Source organism: Moschus berezovskii, chromosome 7 (genome assembly GCF_049115385.1).
Source record: "Moschus berezovskii isolate FMDL1 chromosome 7, NW_MosBer_1.0, whole genome shotgun sequence".
NCBI lineage: Eukaryota > Metazoa > Chordata > Mammalia > Artiodactyla > Moschidae > Moschus > Moschus berezovskii.
In genome coordinates this window covers 49,784,665-49,805,850 of record NC_142466.1, presented here as the reverse complement: position 1 = coordinate 49,805,850, position 21,186 = coordinate 49,784,665, and the positions used below count along the sequence as shown (strand labels likewise).

Below are 21,186 nucleotides of genomic sequence, written 5' to 3'. Positions count from 1 at the left end.
CTGACACTGTTTCCACTGTTTTTCCATCTATTTCCCATGAAGTGATGGGACCAGATGCCATGATCTTTGTTTTCTGAGTGTTGAGCTTCAAGCCAACCTTTTCACTCTCCTCTTTCACTTTCCTCAAGAGGCTTTTGAGTTCCTCTTCACTTTCTGCCATAAGGGTAGTGTCATCTGCATATCTGAGATTATTGATATTTCTCCCAGCAATCTTGATTCCAGCTAGGATGTTAAATAATAGAGAAGATTAAATGTAAGGTACATGGGAATTATTTTGCTATCTTCATCATAAATTGTATCTTCTATAAATTATTCTAGTTTTTTTTTTTATCCAACAAGAAGCCATAACTTTATTAATGATAGAAACAGTACAAATTTCAAACCCAGCTGCAGTTACTCTTTTGAAACACCAAAAAAAGGTCCTCTTTTCAGATGATTACATTGTTAATTCCATAATAGTATTTACAATATCATTACTGTTGTTCTTCAGGGCTCGGAAGGCTGAAGAGCCTTTGCTGAAGAGCCAGGCTGCCTTTGCTCTCAACACATTTGCTTGTGACATGACCAATTCTATGTCCTTAACTTCCACACCTGTTTCATCAACCTCTTCCTCTTCACTCTCCTCTTGTAAAGTTGGAGTCTGTGTGTTTTCTTGGATGTTTGAGACAGCTTCACCTTGAACTTTGAATTTCTCAGCAACTGCTAACTGTGCTTGCTGAGATAAATCCTCAATCTTGGCTTCCCCAAAAACAATGTAGGTATCTGAAGCTGGGCTCTTGTACACATCTGGTTTTGTGATGACAAAAAGGATATTCTTAGATTTCCGGATAGTGACTCTAGTAACTCCTGTAACCTGTCGAAGACCCAGTTTGGACATAGCCTTCCGTGCCTTCTTTTCACTCCGGCTCTGTTTTGCTTTACTGACTGGTTCTTCATCGATTTCAGCTGCTGCTGCCAGCTGAGCTTGTTGTGTGGTTGCCTGTGTAGAATCCTGTTCCTCAAGTTCTGGGACTGATTCATCACTATCAGATTCTGTTCCAGACCCTGTTTCAGCCTGGGGCTGTGGCAACTCCTGCTCTGTAGCAGGGACGGTTTCTGTGGCTTCACCGGGCATTTTGTGCGGGGAACGCGGAACCAAGATGGCGGCAGAAAGAGAGCGAGCTAGTTTTTTGTTTTTTTTTTAAGTCACTTTACAAGACATCTGTTGCTCAGGCAGAGTTGCTTGGAGATGCGGTCACATATCACCCATGCTCCAGCTAGCAGCTCCTTGGGTTCAGATGTAACCAATCAATTACCCTCCTCTCCTTTGCCTGCCACCCCCACCTCCACCATTTGCCTGGGGTATATGCATGTAACTTGCCTCAAAGTTCCTTGAACACTTGGCTCATACTGTGTGTTTTCTGATTATAGTGTCTTCAGTTGTAATGATGTGATTAGATACTTAGGTAAAAGTAGTATTATATAAGTCAAAGTTCCCATGAATATCTCCCCACATGTTGTTTACTTGTGGCTCTGAAATTGCTACACCGTCACTTCCACTCGTACAGATTCAGATCAAACTGTTTGCTAAAAATTCTATCTAGCTGTCTACTGTGCTGATTCAGTTTGAAATGCCACAACCAACCTTTTCTTAAAAATCAGGTCAGAGTATGAGGCCATTTTTAAAGGCCTTGGGTCCTGGAAATGAGTATCCATGTAACTCTTCTTCTCCCTGAGAACCACTCATGTAATGGACCAAGTTATAATTCAACATTAAGAGGTGCTGGCCCTCAGCTTCCCATGACAGAATCCACACACATACACAAAACTTTCACAGCTTCCGATTTTTGTCTTTTCTCAATTTTAATGCCACTCCAGGAAAACTGATCTATCTTTGATCCCGTCCAACTCAGTGGCATGACAAACAGAAGGGTCCTCAGAAGTTGTGAGCTGGATCACAGATAACGTAATTACCAAAAGACAACAGCTTGTCATCTTATGATTTGTTTATCAAAGAGAAAAGTAGTGTAGATTCAGATTCATCCTGATATCATCTAGTACTATACCCATGATAGGGAGGCAGAGTATATTAGCAAGTGGCTTTACTATTAGCAAGTTAAGACACCCTGGTAAGTCAAAGGAATTTTATATACATTCTCACCTTCAACTTTGAGCCATATTTTCTGATTTATGGAAAGTCTGTAATGCCATGGGGTTTGTCCTCACGTACTCATTATGCATAGATGCTGTACTCTGGGCATTGGGACTTCTCCACACAGCTGCCCCTCTCATCAACACAGTAGAAAAACCCCTCACCTTTGGGATCTCTCTCTTCTCTGTTGCTCAGATACCCGTGAGGCAGTCAGACTTGTGTATTCCTCCTCTATTCTCTTCAGTCATCATGGATCATCAGCTGTGTCCTTGTACACATTTACATTTGTACATTCATGAGTTGTGTGCATGAGCGAGGAGAAGGGAGTGAGAGGTGGAGTCTGGGTCTGTGGCACCCTGGCTCCTTGTGTAGAGTAGATATTTTCTATGACCAAGATGGACATTGTGTTAGGCTTAGAGAATCTCTGAGACTTCCTAGACTAAAGCTGCCTTCCCAAGCTCTGCCTTTTGTTGCTCCTAGCTGAGGTAACTGCTGTCCTGCAGGAGGTGGGGAACCTTCCTGCCACATGGAGATGAATACTCCTCTTCCCCACATTCTACCATACTTTTTGGGAAGGTGAGAGGGAAGGGGCAGGACCTCCTGCAATCTTGCTTCACACCTGGCACACCCTCAGAGCAGGTCTTGCCTGGGAACATCGCTGTGTGTATCCCACAGAGAAAAGTTGAGGAGTTCATGTTCTGGGTCATCATACTGAGATGCAAATGTTCTTTCTTCTCCACGTAGCAGATCTGACCTGTGCACTGAAAGGCTCCCATATGGTGATAGAGATCCCTCACTCTTCCTTCTGCACCACACAAACTCCCATCGTCTCCGCTTCACTGGCTCTTTTCTTCTCCACCCACAGAGAACCCCGGAGAAGGCAATGGCAAGCCACTCCAGTACTCTTGCCTGGAAAATCCCATGGACGGAGGAGCCTGGTAAGCTGCAGTCCATGGGATTGCTAAGAGTCGGACATGACTGAGCGACTTCACTTTCACTTTTCACTTTCATGCAGTGGAGAAGGAAATGGCAACCCACTCCAGTGTTCTTGCCTGGAGAATCCCAGGGACGGGGGAGCCTGGTGGGCTGCCGTCTATGGGGTTGCACAGAGTCGGACACGACTGAAGCGACTTAGCAACAGCAGTGGCTGCACAGAGAACCCATGCTGTCTGCACTGTCCTGTCATCAAAAAGGATTTCTGTGATGCATCTACCTGGACTACAGCCGTTCTCTGTCAGGGCTCCCCTGTCTCATCCCATTTTCTGTGTCTCCTGGACTTCGCAGACACCACCCTCTGTTCAGTGCTGCTCACTCCTGCATAGTTAACTGACCCAGTGCAGCACAGTTGGGTCTCTGTCTCTTCTAGCTTTGTTTGTTTTCTGCTGGCTGTTGAAATGTTGATTTTCATCCAAAACATTTCTCTTCCAGCTGCTTCTATGGCTAAAGCAATTCCAAAAGCTTTAGGGTTACATGATTGCCTTCCTTTCCCGATCTGCATGCCTATCTGAAAATTTCAAACAGACTAACGTTTTAGTTCAAGTAATGAAGTTTGGTTTTATAGTGTTGCCTGAGATGGGAACCTTTAAGTTTTTGTTGGCCACGGACATTATATCCTAGATGAGCATATCATACCAGCCTTGACAAAGAACAGAGCACAAAGGAAATAAGATACAGGAAAGGCAAGATTTCTAGGGGAAAAGGGAGAGTTGTCAGCACTGAAAAATATTGAAATATATTTTAAACTATTTTTAGTTAAATGAACAAATTGGTGTGTAGGAAGTGCTTTACAGGTAATCTGAAATGGACCAAGGCTTCTTTGATTTATAATGACTGCAAAACCAACTCCCAGGTGGCTCAGTGGTAAAGAATCCACCTTCTAAGCAGGAGATGCAGGTTTGATCCCTGTGTCAGGAAGGTCCTCTGGAGGAGGAAATGGCAACCCACTCCAGTATTCTTGCCTGGGAAATCCCATAACAGAGGAGCCTAGCAGGCTTCAGTGTGTGGGGTCACAAAGGGTCGGACACAACTGAGCACACATGCACACATGCAAACCCAACACCCGAGAAACATAACTATAAGTACCCTTGGTCTAAGAACAAAGCACGTTTTGATATTATTGTCTAGTAACTACCCACCTTTATGGCTTAACAAAATCATAAAAGTGGGCAAAATGAAAATTTTGATTCATCGATTAACCGTCTGTTTATTTAGCTATCTGTCTTTGCATCTACCAGCTTTCATTTTTCTTACTATCACGGACGTGAGAAATGACCCCTGAGTTCCCTTCAGAAACATTTTATCAAGGCTACTCAGAAGTTACAAACATCATTTTTCACTCACCAACCAGAAGAATGATCCAATCTGTGTCTGATCTCTACTCTCTGCCAAGATCAGCCCTCGGTAGACTTGCTGGAGAGTCATGAATAGACAAAGGGAAGCCATCAGGAGGAAGAGAGAAGGGACTCACAGACATCCATCAAGGGAGAAATGAGCTCCAATGAAACATCTGCAGGGCCTCGGGAAAGTGTGGGATAAAACCCCAAAGTGCAACCCCACTTTTCTTCCTGCTGCTCCCCCTTTTGCGTGTGTGTGTGGACACCATTGCCTGCTCTTCCAAGCTCTATCATCATTTCCACCACTGTCCCTCTTTTGGGTTACCACTTATGCCTAGGTCTGCATATGCTGAAAGCATTGTCTACCCTAAGGAAGAGGGTACCTGGTAGAGAAACCTTGCAAAAGACTTCAAGTACTAGAATCGTCTAGAGAATTAACTGCAAAATCCTAGGTGTCAAGAGTTAGGTCTTAAAAGGGGAGGCTAAAGAGAAGGATTTCCTTTTTGTCCCTGACCTCCTTACCCAAATGTGAGCAGCGCTGCCAGTGGAGGGCTGGAGAAGAGACCCCAGAACACAAGGCCCAGGGCAGCCAACATTCTTGCCCAAGATTTAGACTGAGTCATCTATACTCATCCCACTCATAATGAGAGAGCAGAAATATAGCTGTTCAGATATTATCTTTACTATGTCATGTATTAAGGAATGAGATAAAACCTAAAAAACCCTAATGGCAGATAATCTAGAATTCTTTACCCCAAAGCTAAAGAATGGTGCACTTCATTAGCCAGAGTAAATAATTATCATCAAACCATTGTAGGTTGGTTTGGGGGATAGGTGTAGATGGCTATATGACATTACATTTGACTGTAGCTCTGAGTGTAGAATCACCTTATTTGAAATTAAATTGTGATGCAAAACAATAAAAAATCTCACATTGAAGCAACAGGGCAGCAGGCCAAGCCTCCATATTGTGCCCCTCAGCTTAAATTTCTTGCGGCTTCCAGCTCTATTTCTGAGAAAGAACAGGCTAGATTATCTCTAAATTCCTTTCTAATGTTATGATTCTCAGACTCAAATTCAAGGAACATTTATGTAGTAGTTGCTATTTGTGCCATGCCAGATCATTTAACGTACCCTCTGTCAGTTTCACCTCTTCTGGGAAATATGAATAGCCCTGCTTAAAGGTGAAACAGTGAAGGCTCCAAGAAGTGGAGGACTTGATATGGAGCTCAGGGTTGTGTATACATGGAGGCAATTCTTAAACACAGACCCTTTACCTCCACTTCTGAATGTACAGCTATAGCAGGGGGTCACCCCAAGTCCCCTTTGATGTCACAGCCTAGGGCCAAGTAAGCTCTTGGAAAATAAGGACTTAGCTCATGAATGTGTCACCACTTTCTAAAACAGGACCTGAAACATTCTCAGCTCTCAAAGAACATGACTACTTGGATAAACCAACAACTGTAGAGCTGCTGGTACCCACCTACCTACTAAATTAATGGACTATTTTGATGTAAACACTTTCTTTTTAATAAATTTACCCTTATTTTATGTAATAGTTTGGGCAGTAGTCAACACAAATCCTGGCTTTGTGGAATGAGTTTCTCTCCTGCTTTGGGGAATCTATCTTTTCAGTTAATATTTTTTAAAAGACATTTTCTCTCAACATCCTCACATCAGTATCCATTTGATGCTGTTTTTGCCAATCATTTTTCTGACTTAACAATATCAGGTGTTAACATGTCTATCTGGTAGAGAAAACACTGTTAATCTAAAAAATTGATAGCTTCTCTGCTGCGCCATAGATCCAAATTTTATAAAAACCATCAACTACTCTTCTATTTGTTTTATACTTACTTTAACTTCTTTCATAGGTTCACAACTTTAGAAGAATCCTTAAACATAATCTAGGCCAGTTTTTTTTCTTTTTTTTCCCAATCTCGTACATATGCTGATATGTTAGACTTACGTGGTATATAAGTCAAGAGTATTTTCTAAATAATTATATTTTCTAATATTTGAATATTTGTTTTAATGTATTTTCTGATAATGTTTCTTTTTCTAATAACTTATTTTCCTTTAATGAGTGATCAAAAAAATATACACACACGTATAGGTAGGTAGGTAGGTTTAGTCACTAAGTTGTCTCTGACTCTTGCTACCCCATGGACTGTAGCCTGCCAGGTTCTTCTGTCAATGGGATTTCCCAGGCAAGAATACTGGAGTGGATTGCCATTTCCTTCTCCAGGGGATCTTCCTAACCCAGGGATCAAATCTGGGTGTCCTTCATTGCAGGCAGACTCTTCACCAACTGAGCCACCAGGGAAGCCCCACATACATCTATAGATATCTATATATCTAGCACACCAAATCTGAAATGTTATGAGTATTATTGTTTAGGGCAAGGCAAGACTCTGAACCATTGTTTAGTTCAGAGCGAGACTACTGACAAGTTTAAAACATTGATGGATTTAAAGAAATAATGAAAATAATAATGATAAGTTAATAATAATACAGATGTTTCTTAGATATGGCAAAAATCATGAAGAGAATAACTGAAATTTGGAAAGCACCTTGTAAATCCAATTGCTGCATCATTTTATGGCCAAGATGCAAGGAGATAAAATGACTTGTCCAAGGCCCCAGGGTTAATTAGTGAAAAAATGAGGACCAGACCCTAAGCCTCCAGGTTCCAGGTAATTTGTTCACGTCAATAATGCCCCACTTTTAGATTCTGAGCATCATTAACCTGCTCTTATGTGATTCATATTATGAATAAATTTTTATCCACCGCTGACATATGCATAAGATTCTAACTTTCATAATTGAAGTTTCAAAGACAGAAAAGCCCTCTGGTTCCCTCAGAGGGAAAAGCACTCTCAGGTATAATTACAATTCGTGTTTATAATGTGCCTTTCATTAGGGGACCTGAATGAACTCTAGAAAATTGATCTGATGACTGGTATTATCCTCATTTTATACATTGAGAAACAATGACCCAGACAGGTTAAGAGAATTGTCTCGGGTCAGCTGGAATGTCAATCACCGAGAGAGAGAATTAAATCTCCAGTCCCCACCTCACCTCTGCAGCTTTGCCTTTCTTGTTGAGCCACCAGTCACTTGCCAGATTCTGAATTACAGGGATTGCCATTAAGTGGGATTCTAGCCTAAGACTCTACTTTGAACCTTTTCAAAGGGCATGTGGTAGATATCCAGGCTTGGAGCTTCCTATTTTAATACATGGTTTTTATTACTTGAGTGTACAACTGGGCTTAAATCTGTCCCTTTTGTTCCCTTTGGTTGTTTTAAATTTACTTTCGCACACTTAGAGTTCTTTGTCCTGCCTGTTTCTACACAGATAGGGAAATAGCTAACACTATGAAGTCAGACAGGACACATGCTGAGATGTTCACACTCTTACCTGTTCCGAATTCCTTACTCAACCACTTGACTAGCTATTGGCCAAAAGAAACCATCAAATAACTTCACTGTTGAGTCATGTATTTCCTACTCCCACACAGTGGGTCATGCAGAATGTTTGGCCTTTGCTTGACCATAGGAGGGCGGCTCCTATTGGTCTGATGTCCTTCAAATGCCCTCTAGTGGTTGAAGCCCACATGGTCTCCACTCTCCACATAGAAGACTTATCCTTTGAAAGCTTGCCTCTGAAGGACCCTAGGTGCATACTAAAGAAATTACCCATCCCTTCCATTCCTCAGGGCAATTAAGCTATCTTCTCGATAGCAAATACATGGTATGAACTCACTGCTCTGTGGCCTTCAGGAGAACTACTTCTGAGCAAACACACTATGCCTCATGCTGTTAAGAGTCCACTGTATACATAAATCTCTGAATTCATTTTGTAGGGTTGCTTAACAAAGTACCACAAACTCAGTGGTTTAAGAACAGCAAAAATTTATTCTCCAGCAGTTCTGGAGGCTAGAAGTTCACAATCAGTGTTGGCAGGGCCATGCTCTCTCAGGAGGCTCCAGGAATAAGCCTCCCTTGACTCTTCCAGCTTCTGGTAGCAGCATGCCAGTGTCTGCCTCCATCTTCCCATCGCTGTCCTCTCTGTGTGTGTGTCTTCACATGGTTTTCTCCTCTGTGTGTGTCTCTGTCCAGATGTCCTTCTCCTACAAGAACAGCAGTCACAGTGGATGAAGGCCCACCCTACTGACCTCAGTTAACTTGATTCCATCTACAAAGACCTTGTTTGACATTCATGGGTATTGGTGATTGGGACATCAACACATCATGGGGGAAACAATTCAAGTCATAATAGTTGTTGAGGTTGTTGTTGTTCAGTTACTCAGTTGTGACCAACTCTTTGCGACCCCATGGACTGCAGCACGCCAGGCTTCCCTGTCCTTCACTGTCTCCCCAGGTTTGCTCAGACTCATATCCATCAAGTTGATGATGCCATCCAACCATCTCATCCTCTGTTGTCCCCTTCTCCTCCTGCCTTCAACCTTTCCTAGCTTTTCCAGGGTCTTTTCCAGTGAGTCGACTCTTTGCAGATGGCCAAAGAATTGGAGATTCAGCTTCAGCTTCAGCATCAGTCCTTCGAATGAATATTCAGGATTGATTTCCTTTAGGATCGACTGGTATGATCTCTTTGCAGATCAAGGGACTCTCAAGAGTCTTCTCCAGCACCATAGTTCGAAGGCATCAATTCTTTGTCCCTTAGCCTTTTTTATTGTCCAGCTCTCACATCCGTTCATGACTACTGGAAAAACCATTGTTTGACTACACAAACCTTTGTAGGCAAAGTAATATCTCTGCTTTTTAATACGTTTTCTAGGTTTGTCATAGCTTTTCTTCCAAGGAGCAAATGTCTTTTAATTTCATGGCCATATTCACCGTCCACAGTTATTTTGGAACCCAAGAAAATAAAGTCTGTCTCTATTTCCATTGCTTTCCCATTTGCCATGAAGTGATGGGACCAGATGCCATGATCTTTATTTTTTGAATGTTGAGTTTTAAGCCAGCTTTTTCACTCTCCTCTTTCACCTTCATTAATAGGCTCTTTAACTCCTTATCACTTTCTGCCATAAGGGTGGTATCATCTGCCTGCTGCTGCTGCTGCTGCTAAGTCGCTTCAGTCATGTCCGACTCTGTGCAACCCCATAGAGAGCAGCCGACCAGGCTCCGCCGTCCCTGGGATTCTCCAGGCAAGAACACTGGAGTGGGTTGCCATTTCCTTCTCCAATGCATGAAAGTGAAAAGTGAAAGTGAAGTCGCTCAGTCGTGTCCGACTAGTAGTGACCCCATGGACTGCAGCCCACCAGGCTCCTCTGTCCATGTGATTTTCTAGGCAAGAGTACTGGAGTGGCTTGCCATTGCCTTCTCCGTATCTGAGGTTATTGATATTACTGTCTGCAATCTTGATTCCAGCTTGTGACTCATCCAGCCTGGCATTTCGCATGATGTACTCTGCATATAAGTTAAATAAGCAGGGTGACAATATATAGCCTCAACTACTCCTTTCCCACCTGAAGCAGTCCAGACTACTTGAAGCAGTCCGTTGTTCCATGTCCCTTGATCTGCAAGATCAACATGTCTAACTGTTGCTTCTTGACCTTCATACAGATTTCTCAGGAGGCAAGTAAGGTGATCTGGCATTCCCATCTCTTTAAGAATTTTCCAGTTTGTTGTGATCCATAGTCAAAGGCTTTGGCGTAGTCAGTGAAGCATAAGTAGATATTTTTCTCTTGCTTTTTCAATGATCCAACAGATGTTAGCAATTTGATCTCTGGTTCCTCTGCCTTTTCTAAATCTAACTTGTACATCTGGAAGTTCTCAGTTCATGTACTGCTGAAGCCTGGCCCAGAGGATTTTGAGCATTACTTTGCTAGCATGTGAAGTGAGTGCAATTGTACGGTCTTTTGAACATTCTTTGACATGCCCTTCTTTGGAACTGGAATTAAAACTGACATTTTTCAGTCCTGTGGCCACTGCTAAGTTTTCCAAATTTACTGGGATATTGAGTGGAACACTTCAACAGCATCATCTTTTAGGATATGAAATAACTCAGCTGGAATTCCATCACCTCCACTACCTTTGTTTGTAGTGATGCTTCCTAAGGCCCGCTTGACTTCACACCCCAGGATATCTGGCTCTAGGTGAGTGATCACACCATCATGGTTATCTGGGTATTAAGATCTTTTTTATATATTTCTTCTGTGTATTCTTGCCACCTCGTCTTAACATCTTCTGCTTCTGTTAGGTCCATACTGTTTCTGTCCTTTATTGAGCCCATCTTTGCGTGAAATGTTCCCTTGGTATCTCTGATTTTCTTGAAGAGATCTCTAGTCTTTCCTATTCTGTTATTTCCCTCTATTTCTGTGCATTGTTCACTTTAAAAAGGCTTGCTTATCTCTCCATGTTCTTCTCTGGAACTCTGCATTCAGATGGGTATATCTTTCCTTTTTTGAGGTAGGGACTGTTATTCCCATTTCAGATAGAGAAGTCAGCATTTGGAAGGGTTAACACTGTTACACACAGTCAAACATCAAACACAGGGTGGTACAGCTCTGTTGAATCTAAAGACCAGCTCTATTCCCTTGCCCTTTTCAGCTAAGGACACTTAACAACTCTCAGGGGCCTGGTCTGCTAGGGGTGCTCTTTTGACACTTAGTGAGGCACCAGTAAAGGAAATCACAAGGGCTGTAAAAATCATCCACATGATGCAGAATTACCAGTGAAATGCTAGGTGCCTGCATTCCTTGAGTTCCTACCAGGGGCCAGGCACCAGTCAGCACTTTTTACATACTAGGTCCTTCAGCTTCCAAGGTGACACTGATAGAAGCTCTCTTGTACCCATTTAATGAATGAGGAGACGGAGGGAGAGTGGTTGTATAAATGACCCCAGGTCACATCTTTGAGCTGCAGAGTCAGAATTTCAACACAGAAGGCTGATAGCAGGGTCTGCTTGGATTGGAGTTCCCCAACATTCTCTTTTTCTAGTCCTCAAAAATCATTGCTCCCCATTATTCATTTTGTGTCCTGTTTTAAAAGACAAGCTTAAAATATCACCTAGTGAAGAGCAGATACCTTATACTGCTATATACCTTCATAACTTTGGATATATTGCTGGTCATATCTGTATCTTCTCACAGACCCTGAGCTCTGGGACACAGCCTGGGGCCATCTCGGCCGTGCTATTAAAATGAATGAAACTGAATCTTGGGACCTCAGCCGAGTGCCCTTCCCACCTTGTGGTCCATCAATGAAACTTTCTACAGACCTTAGAAATGCATGTAAACCTAAGAGCGTGACAAAGGCAAAGAGCAGGGCCCCTTTATGATCTGGTCAGATGACATTCTGAACCCATCTGCCACCAGGAAGTACGTTCTCCTTAGGCAGACCCTTGAGAGAGGTCTAGCATCTCTGCTCCAAGAGGTGTGTCTGGAGGGCAGGGCCAAGTCCTTGTTTAATACCTCTGCTTGTGCATAGCTATGAAGCCTACACCTCTCATTACAACTAACTATTACCAGGGGCCTGAAACCCATTTGAAAAGAATGCCAAAAGAGGTGAGGTGCTGCAGATTTATCCCTTGCATCCTTCCTATGAAAATTCTAAATAATCTAAGAAGAAATTCTGCCAGTTCCATTTTGGAGGTCTTAGAAACCATGCTGTTTGAGTCTTCCACTGGGCCGCCTCGGGCCTTGGAAAATAGCCAGCTTCTCTCTAGGCTAGAGCATGTACGCAACTTCAACCCTGGGTGCCCGCAGAAGAAGAGAATGCCCTGCTCAGTGCTATATGTGGATGTGTAAATTACAGCAGATGATGCACTTAGCAATTATGTTCCTTGCATACATAAGCAGGAACAACAGCTCCCAAACTGCCAATATCCTTCTCAATTCTCACAGAATGACTATGTGTCACACGGTCACACAGCAGGGGGTCTGGAAATGAGATGAAGGAATGGCACAGTATGAAGTTTCAATTTTGGAGAAGCACCCCTCCTGCGGTAGAGAACAAGCAAACAAGGAAAGTCCCAGAAGGCACGATGGCCTGGATGCACTGCACACCCCAGCCCTCCTGAGTGTGGAGATGGTACACGGAGGAAACTGGAGGAACAGAGAAGAGGGCCAGCAGTTCTGGAGTTCCAGCACCTGGTGCAGCTGCATGAATATCTGGAAGAGTCAGGGAATGCTGCTAACTACTTGGGAACTGAATGGGAAGCTTTAATGAAAAAGCCAAAACTATACTGCACATTTCATATGCCTGGATGGGACAGGGAGTTAGCATAAAGGAGAGAGTAGGTTTGATGGGGACTCCAGGGGAACTCTACAGAACATGTGTGCCCCATCTAAAGGGTAGCTCTATTCAGTCTCGAGCAATTGTTTCTAAGCAGGAAGAGCTGACTCTTCTAATCCTTCAGGAAAAGCTGAAAATCTTTGGATGGGGAGAAGTGGGTGTGTGTGAGAGAGACCATCACAATTTGTAACTTGGCAGTCAACTTAAATTATTGAAAACATAGATTTGTGTCAGTTATCTATGCTGAGTAACAAACAACCCCCACGTCAGTTCTTTATAGCAACCATTTTATTCTGCTCATGACGTGTGGTTCAAGAATTTAAGAAGAACTCCAATGAGTGATTCACTTCTGACCCAGGTAGTGTCAGCTGAGGCATCTGGATCTATGGGTTCATGATCCAAATAATGGATTCATCCCCATATCTAGTGCCTCTCTATCTGTATTCCTTGGTTTTCTCTGTCTCTCTTTCTTTCTCTGCGTGGTGTCTCATCCTTCAGGGCCTCTACATCTGCTTGGCCTTCTCACAGCATGGCAGTCTCAAGAAGTTATACATTGACATGGCAACCAACTTCCAAGAGGCAGAAAATAGAAACTTTCAGACTGGTTAAGAATCATGCTTGGACCTTCCACAGCATCACTATCATCCTTTGCTGTTGGTCAAAGCAGTCACCGTACCTGCTTAGTCTCATGAAATCAGATACAGAGAAATGGACTGTGTCTCTTGAAGGGAGGTGGCAGTCATACCACACAAGAGCCCTGGGATGAGAGGTGTGGTTTTGTGCATCTTTGGAGAACACATTTTGCCTCAGTATCGGAAAAACCCTCGTGCAGTGTGTGTGGCCTAAAGCTCAACAGTGGGTAGTCTTTCAGATAAAGGTTACTTACTGGTGCAGGCAGCAATCATGACTTCCAGTGTGTATTCTGCAGGTGGACTGCCTGGGTTCAAATCCTAACCCTGTTCCTTACTATCCTTGGCATCTTGGGAAGTTCACTTCTCTGGATCTTAGTTTCTTCGTCTCTGATAAAAATAGTACTCTACCTGTCTCAGGAATGTTTTATTAGACTAAAGGAGTTAATACTTGTAAACTGATTAGAGAAGAACCTCATGCAGAATAAGAATTCAGTAAGTAGTAGACAGTTTGTTTGCTTGGGCTGCCATGGCAAAGTAATACAAACAAGGTGCTCAAACTGGAGATGTGTATTGTCTCCCAGTTCTGGAGGGTAGAAGTCCAAGATCAAGGTGTCAGCAGGGCTGGTTTCTTCTGCAGGCTGTGAGGGAAGCATCTGTTCCAGGCCTGTCCCTTTGGCTTGAAGATGCCCATTTCCTCCCTTTGTTTCTTCACACACGCTCCCCTTTATGTGTATCAGTCCCTGTGGCCAAATTTCCCATTTTTATTAGGACATCAGTCCTATTGGATGAGGGCACACCCTAATGACTTCATTTGAACTTGATTCCCTCTGTAAAGATCCAATCTCCACATGTGGATATGGCAGGGTTGGGGGCAAGGGAAGGGAGATGAATTGGAAGGTTGGGATTGACATATATACACTAATGTGTAAAACAGATAGCTGGTGGGAACCTGCTGTATAGCATAGGGAGCTCAGCTTGGTGTTCTATGATGACCTAGATGAGTGGAATGGTGGGTGAGGTGTGGAAGGGAGGTTCAATATGGAGGGGATATATGGTAGCTGCTTCACTTCATTGTACAGCAGAAATTAACACAGCATTGTAAAGCAACTATATGCACGTGTGCTCAGTCGTGTCTGACTCTTTGTGACCCTCTAGACTGTAGCCCATCAGGTTCCTCTGTCCATAGGATTCTCCAGGAAGGAATACTAGAGTGAGTTGCCATGCCCTCCTCCAGGGGATCTTCCTGACCCAGGGATTGAGCCCTTGTCTCCTGCATCTCTTAGATCACAAGCAAATTCTTTACCCACTGAGCCACCTAACTATACCCCAATAAAATAAAAGACCCTCTCTCCAAGTAAGGTCACATTCTGAGGTACTGGGAGTTAGGACTCCAGTATATCTTTTATTGAAGGACACAGTTCAACCCATAGCAGACACAGTTGCTGTGGCTCATTCACACAGTTGGTATTTCTAGTGTGACTATCAGACATACACAGCAAAATCCTAATGCAACTAATCTCTGCAATAATGTGTGTGTGTATATGCATATACAGAGAGATGAAATTATATATATATATATATATGTGTGTAAAATAAAAGATGATATTTTGTCCTCTCAGAGTTTGGAGAGACAGTCCATAGAAGACATTTACTATTATTACGGCTTCCCTGATGGCTCAGGTAGTAAAGAATCTGCCTGCACTGCCGGAGACCAGGGTTTGATCCCTGGGACAGAAAGAGTCCCTGGAGGAGGGAACATCAACCCATTGTTACTATTATTAGGAAGGTATAGATAGTTCAGTCACTCAGTTGTGTCTGACTCTTTGCGACCCCATGGACCACAGCATGTCAGGTTTCCCTGTCCATCACCAACTCCCAGAGCTTATTCAAACTCGTGTCCATCGAGTCAGTGATGCCATCTAACCATCTCATCCTCTGTCATCCCCTTCTCCTCCCACCTTCAATCTTTCCAAGCATCAGGGTCTTTTCCAGTGAGTCAGTTCTTAACATCAGGTGGCCAAAGTATTGGAGTTTCAACTTCAGCATTAGTCCTTCCAGTGAATATTCAGAACTGATTTCATTTAGGATACACTGGTTGGATCTCCTGGCAGTCCAAGGGACTCTCAAGAGTCTTCTCCAACACCATAGTTCAAAAGCATCAATTCTTCGGTGCTCACCTTTCTTTGTAGTCCAACGCTCACATCCATACATGACTACTGGAAAAACCATAACATTGACTAGGCAGACAAAGTTGGCGAAGTAATGTCTCTGCTTTTTAATATGCTGTCTATGTTGGTCATAGCTTTTCTTCCAAGGAGCAAGCATCTTTTAATTTCATGGCTACAGTCACCATCTGCAGTGATTTTGGAGCCCCCCAAATTAAAGTCTGTCACTGTTTCCATTGTTTCCCCATCTATTTGCCATGAAGTGATGGGACCAGAAGCCATGATCTCAGTTTTCTGAATGTTGAGTTTTAAGCCAACTTTTTCACTCTCCTCTTTCATGTTCATCAAGTGGCTCTTTAGTTCTTCTTCGCTTTTTGCCATAAGGTTACTGTCATCTGCATATCTGAGGTTATTGATATTTCTCCCAGAAATCTTGATCCCAGCTTGTGCTTCATCCAGCCCAGCATTTCACATGATGTACTCTGCATATAAGTTAAATAAGTGGGGTGGCAATACACAGCCTTGATGTACTCCTTTCCCAATTTGGAACCAGTCTGTTGTTCCAAGTCCAGTTCTAACCATTGCTTCTTGCCTTGCATACAGAAAGGCAAAATGGTTGTCTGAGGAGGCCTAACAAATAGGTGAGAAAAGAAGAGAAGCTAAAGGCAAAGGAGAAAAGGAAAGATATACCCATTTGAATGCAGAGTTCCAAAGAATAGCAAGGAGAGATAAGAAAGCCTTCCTAAGTGATCAATGCAAAGAAATAGAAGAAAATAATAGAATGGGAAAGACTAGAGATCTCTTCAAGAAAACTAGAGATACTGGGAACATTCAAAGATGGGCACAATAAAGGACAGAAATGGAATGGACCTAACAGAAGCAGAAGGTATTAAGAAGAGGTGGCAAGAATACACAAAACTATACAAAAAAGATCTTCACGACCCAGATAACCATGATAGTGTGATCACTCACCTAGAGCCAGACATCCTGGAGTGTGAAGTCAAGTGGGCCTTAGGAAGAATAACTACAAACAAAGTTAGTGGAGGTGATGGAATTCCAGTTGAGCCATTTCAAATCCTAAGAGATGATGCTGTGAAAGTGCTGCACTCAATATGCCAGCAAATTTGGAAAACTTAGCAGTGGCCCCAGGACTGGAAAAGGTCAGTTTTCATTCTGATCTCAAAAAAAGGCAATGTCAAAGTATGTTCAAACTACCGCACAATTGTACTCCTCTCACACACTAGCAAAGTAATGCTCAAAATTAGAAGGGTGTGGATGATCAAATTTCACATGAATGATACAGTAAGAGTGCAAGGGTGAAATTTGGAGGAGAGAGAGAACCTTAACTGATGCCCCCACTGAGATCTATCACACAGCTACAATTAGCCTTGAGCAGAATGCTCTGGTGCCCGTGCATCTCCACCACACCTGGCTGCTTGACCCTTGGGCTCTACCATGGACTTTGCTTGAGTCACTGAACTCAAACTGAGCTCTAGGACAACTTGCAGAGCCTTCACACAAACTGCAGTGACTTGGTCCTCAATCTGACCTACGCACTGCCTCCTGCGGCATAGAGAAGTCTCTACACCTAAACACACATCCCCAGATGTGACCTGTGACCCTATCTATTCCCATCCATTCGTGAAGTCTTAGAAATAGGAGTGTTCAGGCAAGATTATGCAGATGAGATGGAGTTCTGAGTGTGCCCTAAAGATTGTAGAAGATCCCCTAAGAAACAGAGGATGGGAAAGAGGGTACCCGTCGGAGAGGGCAGTAGGTGAGCACTCAAAAGCAGGACTTTCCATATGTAGGAGGCATGGGAAAGTGTGTTTAGCTGACTTACAGGAAGGCTTTTTTTGGGATCAGGGTGAGGGGTAAGTTTAGAAGGATCCACCCAACTCCTGGAGGGCGAAATCTGATCTTACCTTCCTTTGACTTCTCTGCCTCAGTGTTCTCCCTCCTCCCCATGCTCCCCATATACATCCCACAATAGAAACTAGAGACAACTTTGTGTATGATCAGTCTTAGTAACAAGAGCCATCGCTGACGCTCAAGACAAATGAGGATGCCATTTGACAGTAACCACTCTGTGCCCCACTCACCACGTCCCTCTGAGTGAGTGAGGAGGGGCTTCCAGAAACCTGGAAAAGCATCTCCTGTTTTTTTGTTAGAAATTGTGATGCCTACGTGGCAGAATGCCAAAATGAGACTCCCCGCCTTATTTGCACCTGACATACCCATCTAATATAGAACAGAATGAAAGTGAGATGGACACCCAGATGCTGCTTTATCTCTAGTGCCATGACTTGTCATCCATGTAGGCATCAACTGTCAGTCTCTAGGGGACACCTTGCCCCTTATAGCCTCTGAACGCGAAACAGAAAGGGCATAGCAGAGTGGTTATAAACTCAGACCCCACACCAGATGGCCAAATCCCAGGCCCATTTCTTGCCAGTGGTGGGATTCTTAGTAACCTTCTATGCCTTTGTTTCTGCATCTGTAAAATGGAGACAGTGATTATATACCTGGTGAATTAGCAGATGGAAATCTCTAACAGTGTGGAAGCACATAAGAAGCACTATGTAAATATTAGCTCTCATTAACATCAGTTGCAGGAGTGTGCAAACTATATATAACTTGTGCAGGTCTGAAAATCTCTGCTCTCTGGGAAAGAAGAGAATCTAGGATTTGTCATGGAGACAGCCAAGATAAGGACCCCAACATTAAAAACTTTCAGATTCCAGGGGTAAATCAGTGAGCAGTCAGTTTCTCCAGTCATCAAATCTCCTTTTCCTCTTTCGGCCTCTGAGCTCACTTAGATCTCTTCTTAAAAAAAATTAAACTCATCAGGGCGCATAGCAGATAGGAAGGTAGCTGTTTCACTTTCAACACCTGAGCATCACCTTCATCCTTCGATATGTGTGTGTGCTTAGTTGCTCAGTCGTGTTCAACTCCTTATGGCCCCATGGACTGTAGCCCACCATGGGGATTCTCCAGGCAAGAATACTGGAATGGATTGCCATGCTGTCCTCCAGGGTATCTTCCCAACCCAGGGATTGAACCCAGGTCTCCCGCATTGCAGGCAGGTTCTCTACCATCTGAGCCAACAGGGAAACCCCATCCTTAGATATCGCACACATCTGTTGGTAGAAAATATCTGCATACCTGTGCATGTATTCTGTTTATTATACAAATAGAAATATACAACTGCACATACATACACGTGTACACTATGTTGGGTGTGTTCCTTAATACCTCTGTTATTTGTCCAGACTGTGTCTCTTGCCCTCCTAAATGATGCTTTAAAAAAGGAACAACAAACTATAATTAATTCTGTAGAGAGCTTAACATATTCTAGAATTACTGATCACCTAGATCTTAAATCAAGCTCTAGAAAAAAAGATGTTGAGATAATGTATGCCATATTCAAAACATGTAAATAGAAGCTCACCAATAAAACTTTATTTTAAAAATCCAGAAGATGGAATATGGGTACTTTAGGAACTGTTTTCTTAGGAGCAAAGGAAGTCAGAGTCTGACATGGCAGCACAGTAGGCTGAGTTTGAGGGAAAGGGCATAGCTTTAACCTCCTCTCCAATGTGTTTGGCCCTTGGCATCCCATTTCTTTTCAACACCACTGCCAACCTGAGAAAAAGATCTTGGCTTAAGTTGCATGTGAAAATGAATTTGTAGGTCTCAACCCGGCTCTTGTGACTGAGTGTAGCACTGCATAATTTGACAGGATTGGGCCTGATTGACAGTGAGAAGCAGCATGCAGGATCTCACAGGTCAGGAGAGAAAAGGGGCTGGCCCAAGGGCCCCAGAGCATGCTGGGTAGCAGCCTGCACTTGACCGAGTTCTTCCTACAGATGAAACAGCACAAGTCCAATAAGCTTGTCTGAGAGGCTGTGGGTCATCCATAGAAATGAAGGAGAGAGAACACTCTAGCAGGTCAAAGTGAAATCTTTCAACCTGAGCAAATTCAAGCAGAGGAGGGATCCCCCAGGGAGGAAAAGCCCATGGAAATATGGACCTTCACCTGCTGCCTGTTCACAGACAGGAACCCATGAGTTTCTGACAACCCCAAAGATTCTTTCAGTGCCAGCCCATATTCATTCTAATTTGAGCTGCCTGTGCAGCCCCATCCATACTTTTCCTAATCCTGTCATTCACCTCCAAAAGCTTAATGATTTTTAGGGTAGATGGAATTTTGGGGAGGCGTCCTAGACTCTGAGGTTTCCAAAGTCATTATCATTTGACAGATACCACATGCCCAAGTGGCAGATGCCATTGGGTACCTGTCCCCTCATTTTGGTCATCCATGATCACCTCCACCATGGCTGTGTGCTCTGAGAGATAAACATACCCCTAGTTCAAGAGTAAACTGACTAATCTGAGTCACTCTTGTTGTTACTATTCTCCTTGACAGCTATTTGTCTGGGGGTTGGATGTGGCACCCAGTCCTGAGCAGTGGGACGTGAGAGGCAGTCTTCTGGGAATAACTGACTAGAAAGGAGTTCCCAGAAAGACACACAGGAGGAGCGTCTCACCATCCTGTTGGATGTTGTCGTGTCTATGTAACATGGATATTAAGATGACCCCTGCCTCATCTGTACCTGAGACAGCAGTAGGATAAAGACCACATATACGCTGAAGGTGATCTGAAGACCCCGCATGCCGCACTTCCAAAGGACCTTATAAAAAACCAGGTCTATTGGGGTAAGAATCGGAAGGAAAAGGAGTGTTGTGGAGACAATGTTTCTTTAGAGAGAATTGTTTCCATGATGCATTCCCCCGCCAACCAGAGGAAACAGGGAGAGGTTCAACTGCTTCACTTATGCTGGAGTGGCTGGGCTTCCCCCACCATCCCTGCGTTTGGGAGAACTCGTGGAGTCAGCTTTGCCTCTTGCCTTTAGAGGGCATGAGAAGGACTGGCTTGCACTCACAGAGTTTGTCAGGGTGAAAGATGGACTAGCCATGGGCCATGCAGAAGAGAGGCAACACTTCATGATTACAGGGCCACACAGAGGGGCAGAGGGACCAGAGGTGAGCCTTAGTCCACTGGGGCTGAGGAGGGATTCATGACTGACCGTCCACAAGAGAGATGCAGTCACCAAAGAAAATGATGTAAGAATGGCCCCATTGATGGGAATGTCCAGTGAGCCCACAAAAGTATCATAGGCGAGTGAGATTTAAACAGCCCTAAGAGATAAATACAAGTAATAGATACATAACTAGATAGATAAATAGATATGATATCTTTCCTGAGCCTCTACTACTCCCTAGGCACCTATTCCCCTGATTAGCAAGTAGGGAAGGAGGTGAACACACCTCTTTCCCAGTAGTGAACCAAGAGGGGGTGTGGGAACAGCCCACAGGAACAGGCAATTAAGGGGTACATTGTCTTTGAAGAATTTTAGAGCAATGATAACACTGACTTAAAGTTAGTCTGTTTTCCATTATCACCAAGCATCAGCAACGCTCACCAGGGCTATGGGGCAGACCATGGCCACATTGCCCTCCTTGCTACCCCACTTTCCTTACTCACAAGACTCCTGTTATGTGAGACAATAGTTTCCCTCATCATATAAGCCATTTGGAGTGTTTTTCCTGTTATTTAAAGGAAAAGACACTGAGCTAGACATGGGACAAAGTAAGGTAGC

The 21,186-nt window shown here is 43.5% G+C and overlaps 1 protein-coding gene across 1 annotated transcript; it reads right to left on the bottom strand.

The window, feature by feature from the left end:
- Positions 1-309: 309 nt before the first annotated feature.
- LOC129557311 (nascent polypeptide-associated complex subunit alpha) lies at positions 310-1,159 on the bottom strand. Its single transcript, XM_055427876.2, has one exon. It carries the CDS (start codon positions 1,112-1,114, stop codon positions 437-439), a length of 678 nt encoding a protein of 225 aa, XP_055283851.2. The 5' UTR covers positions 1,115-1,159; the 3' UTR covers positions 310-436.
- Between the last annotated feature and the right edge of the window lie 20,027 nt (positions 1,160-21,186).

Excerpts from the sequence above, each read along its gene's own strand:
- LOC129557311 (XM_055427876.2), bottom strand. The coding sequence starts at position 1,114 with ATGCCCGGTGAAGCCACAGAAACCGTCCCTGCTACAGAGCAGGAGTTG.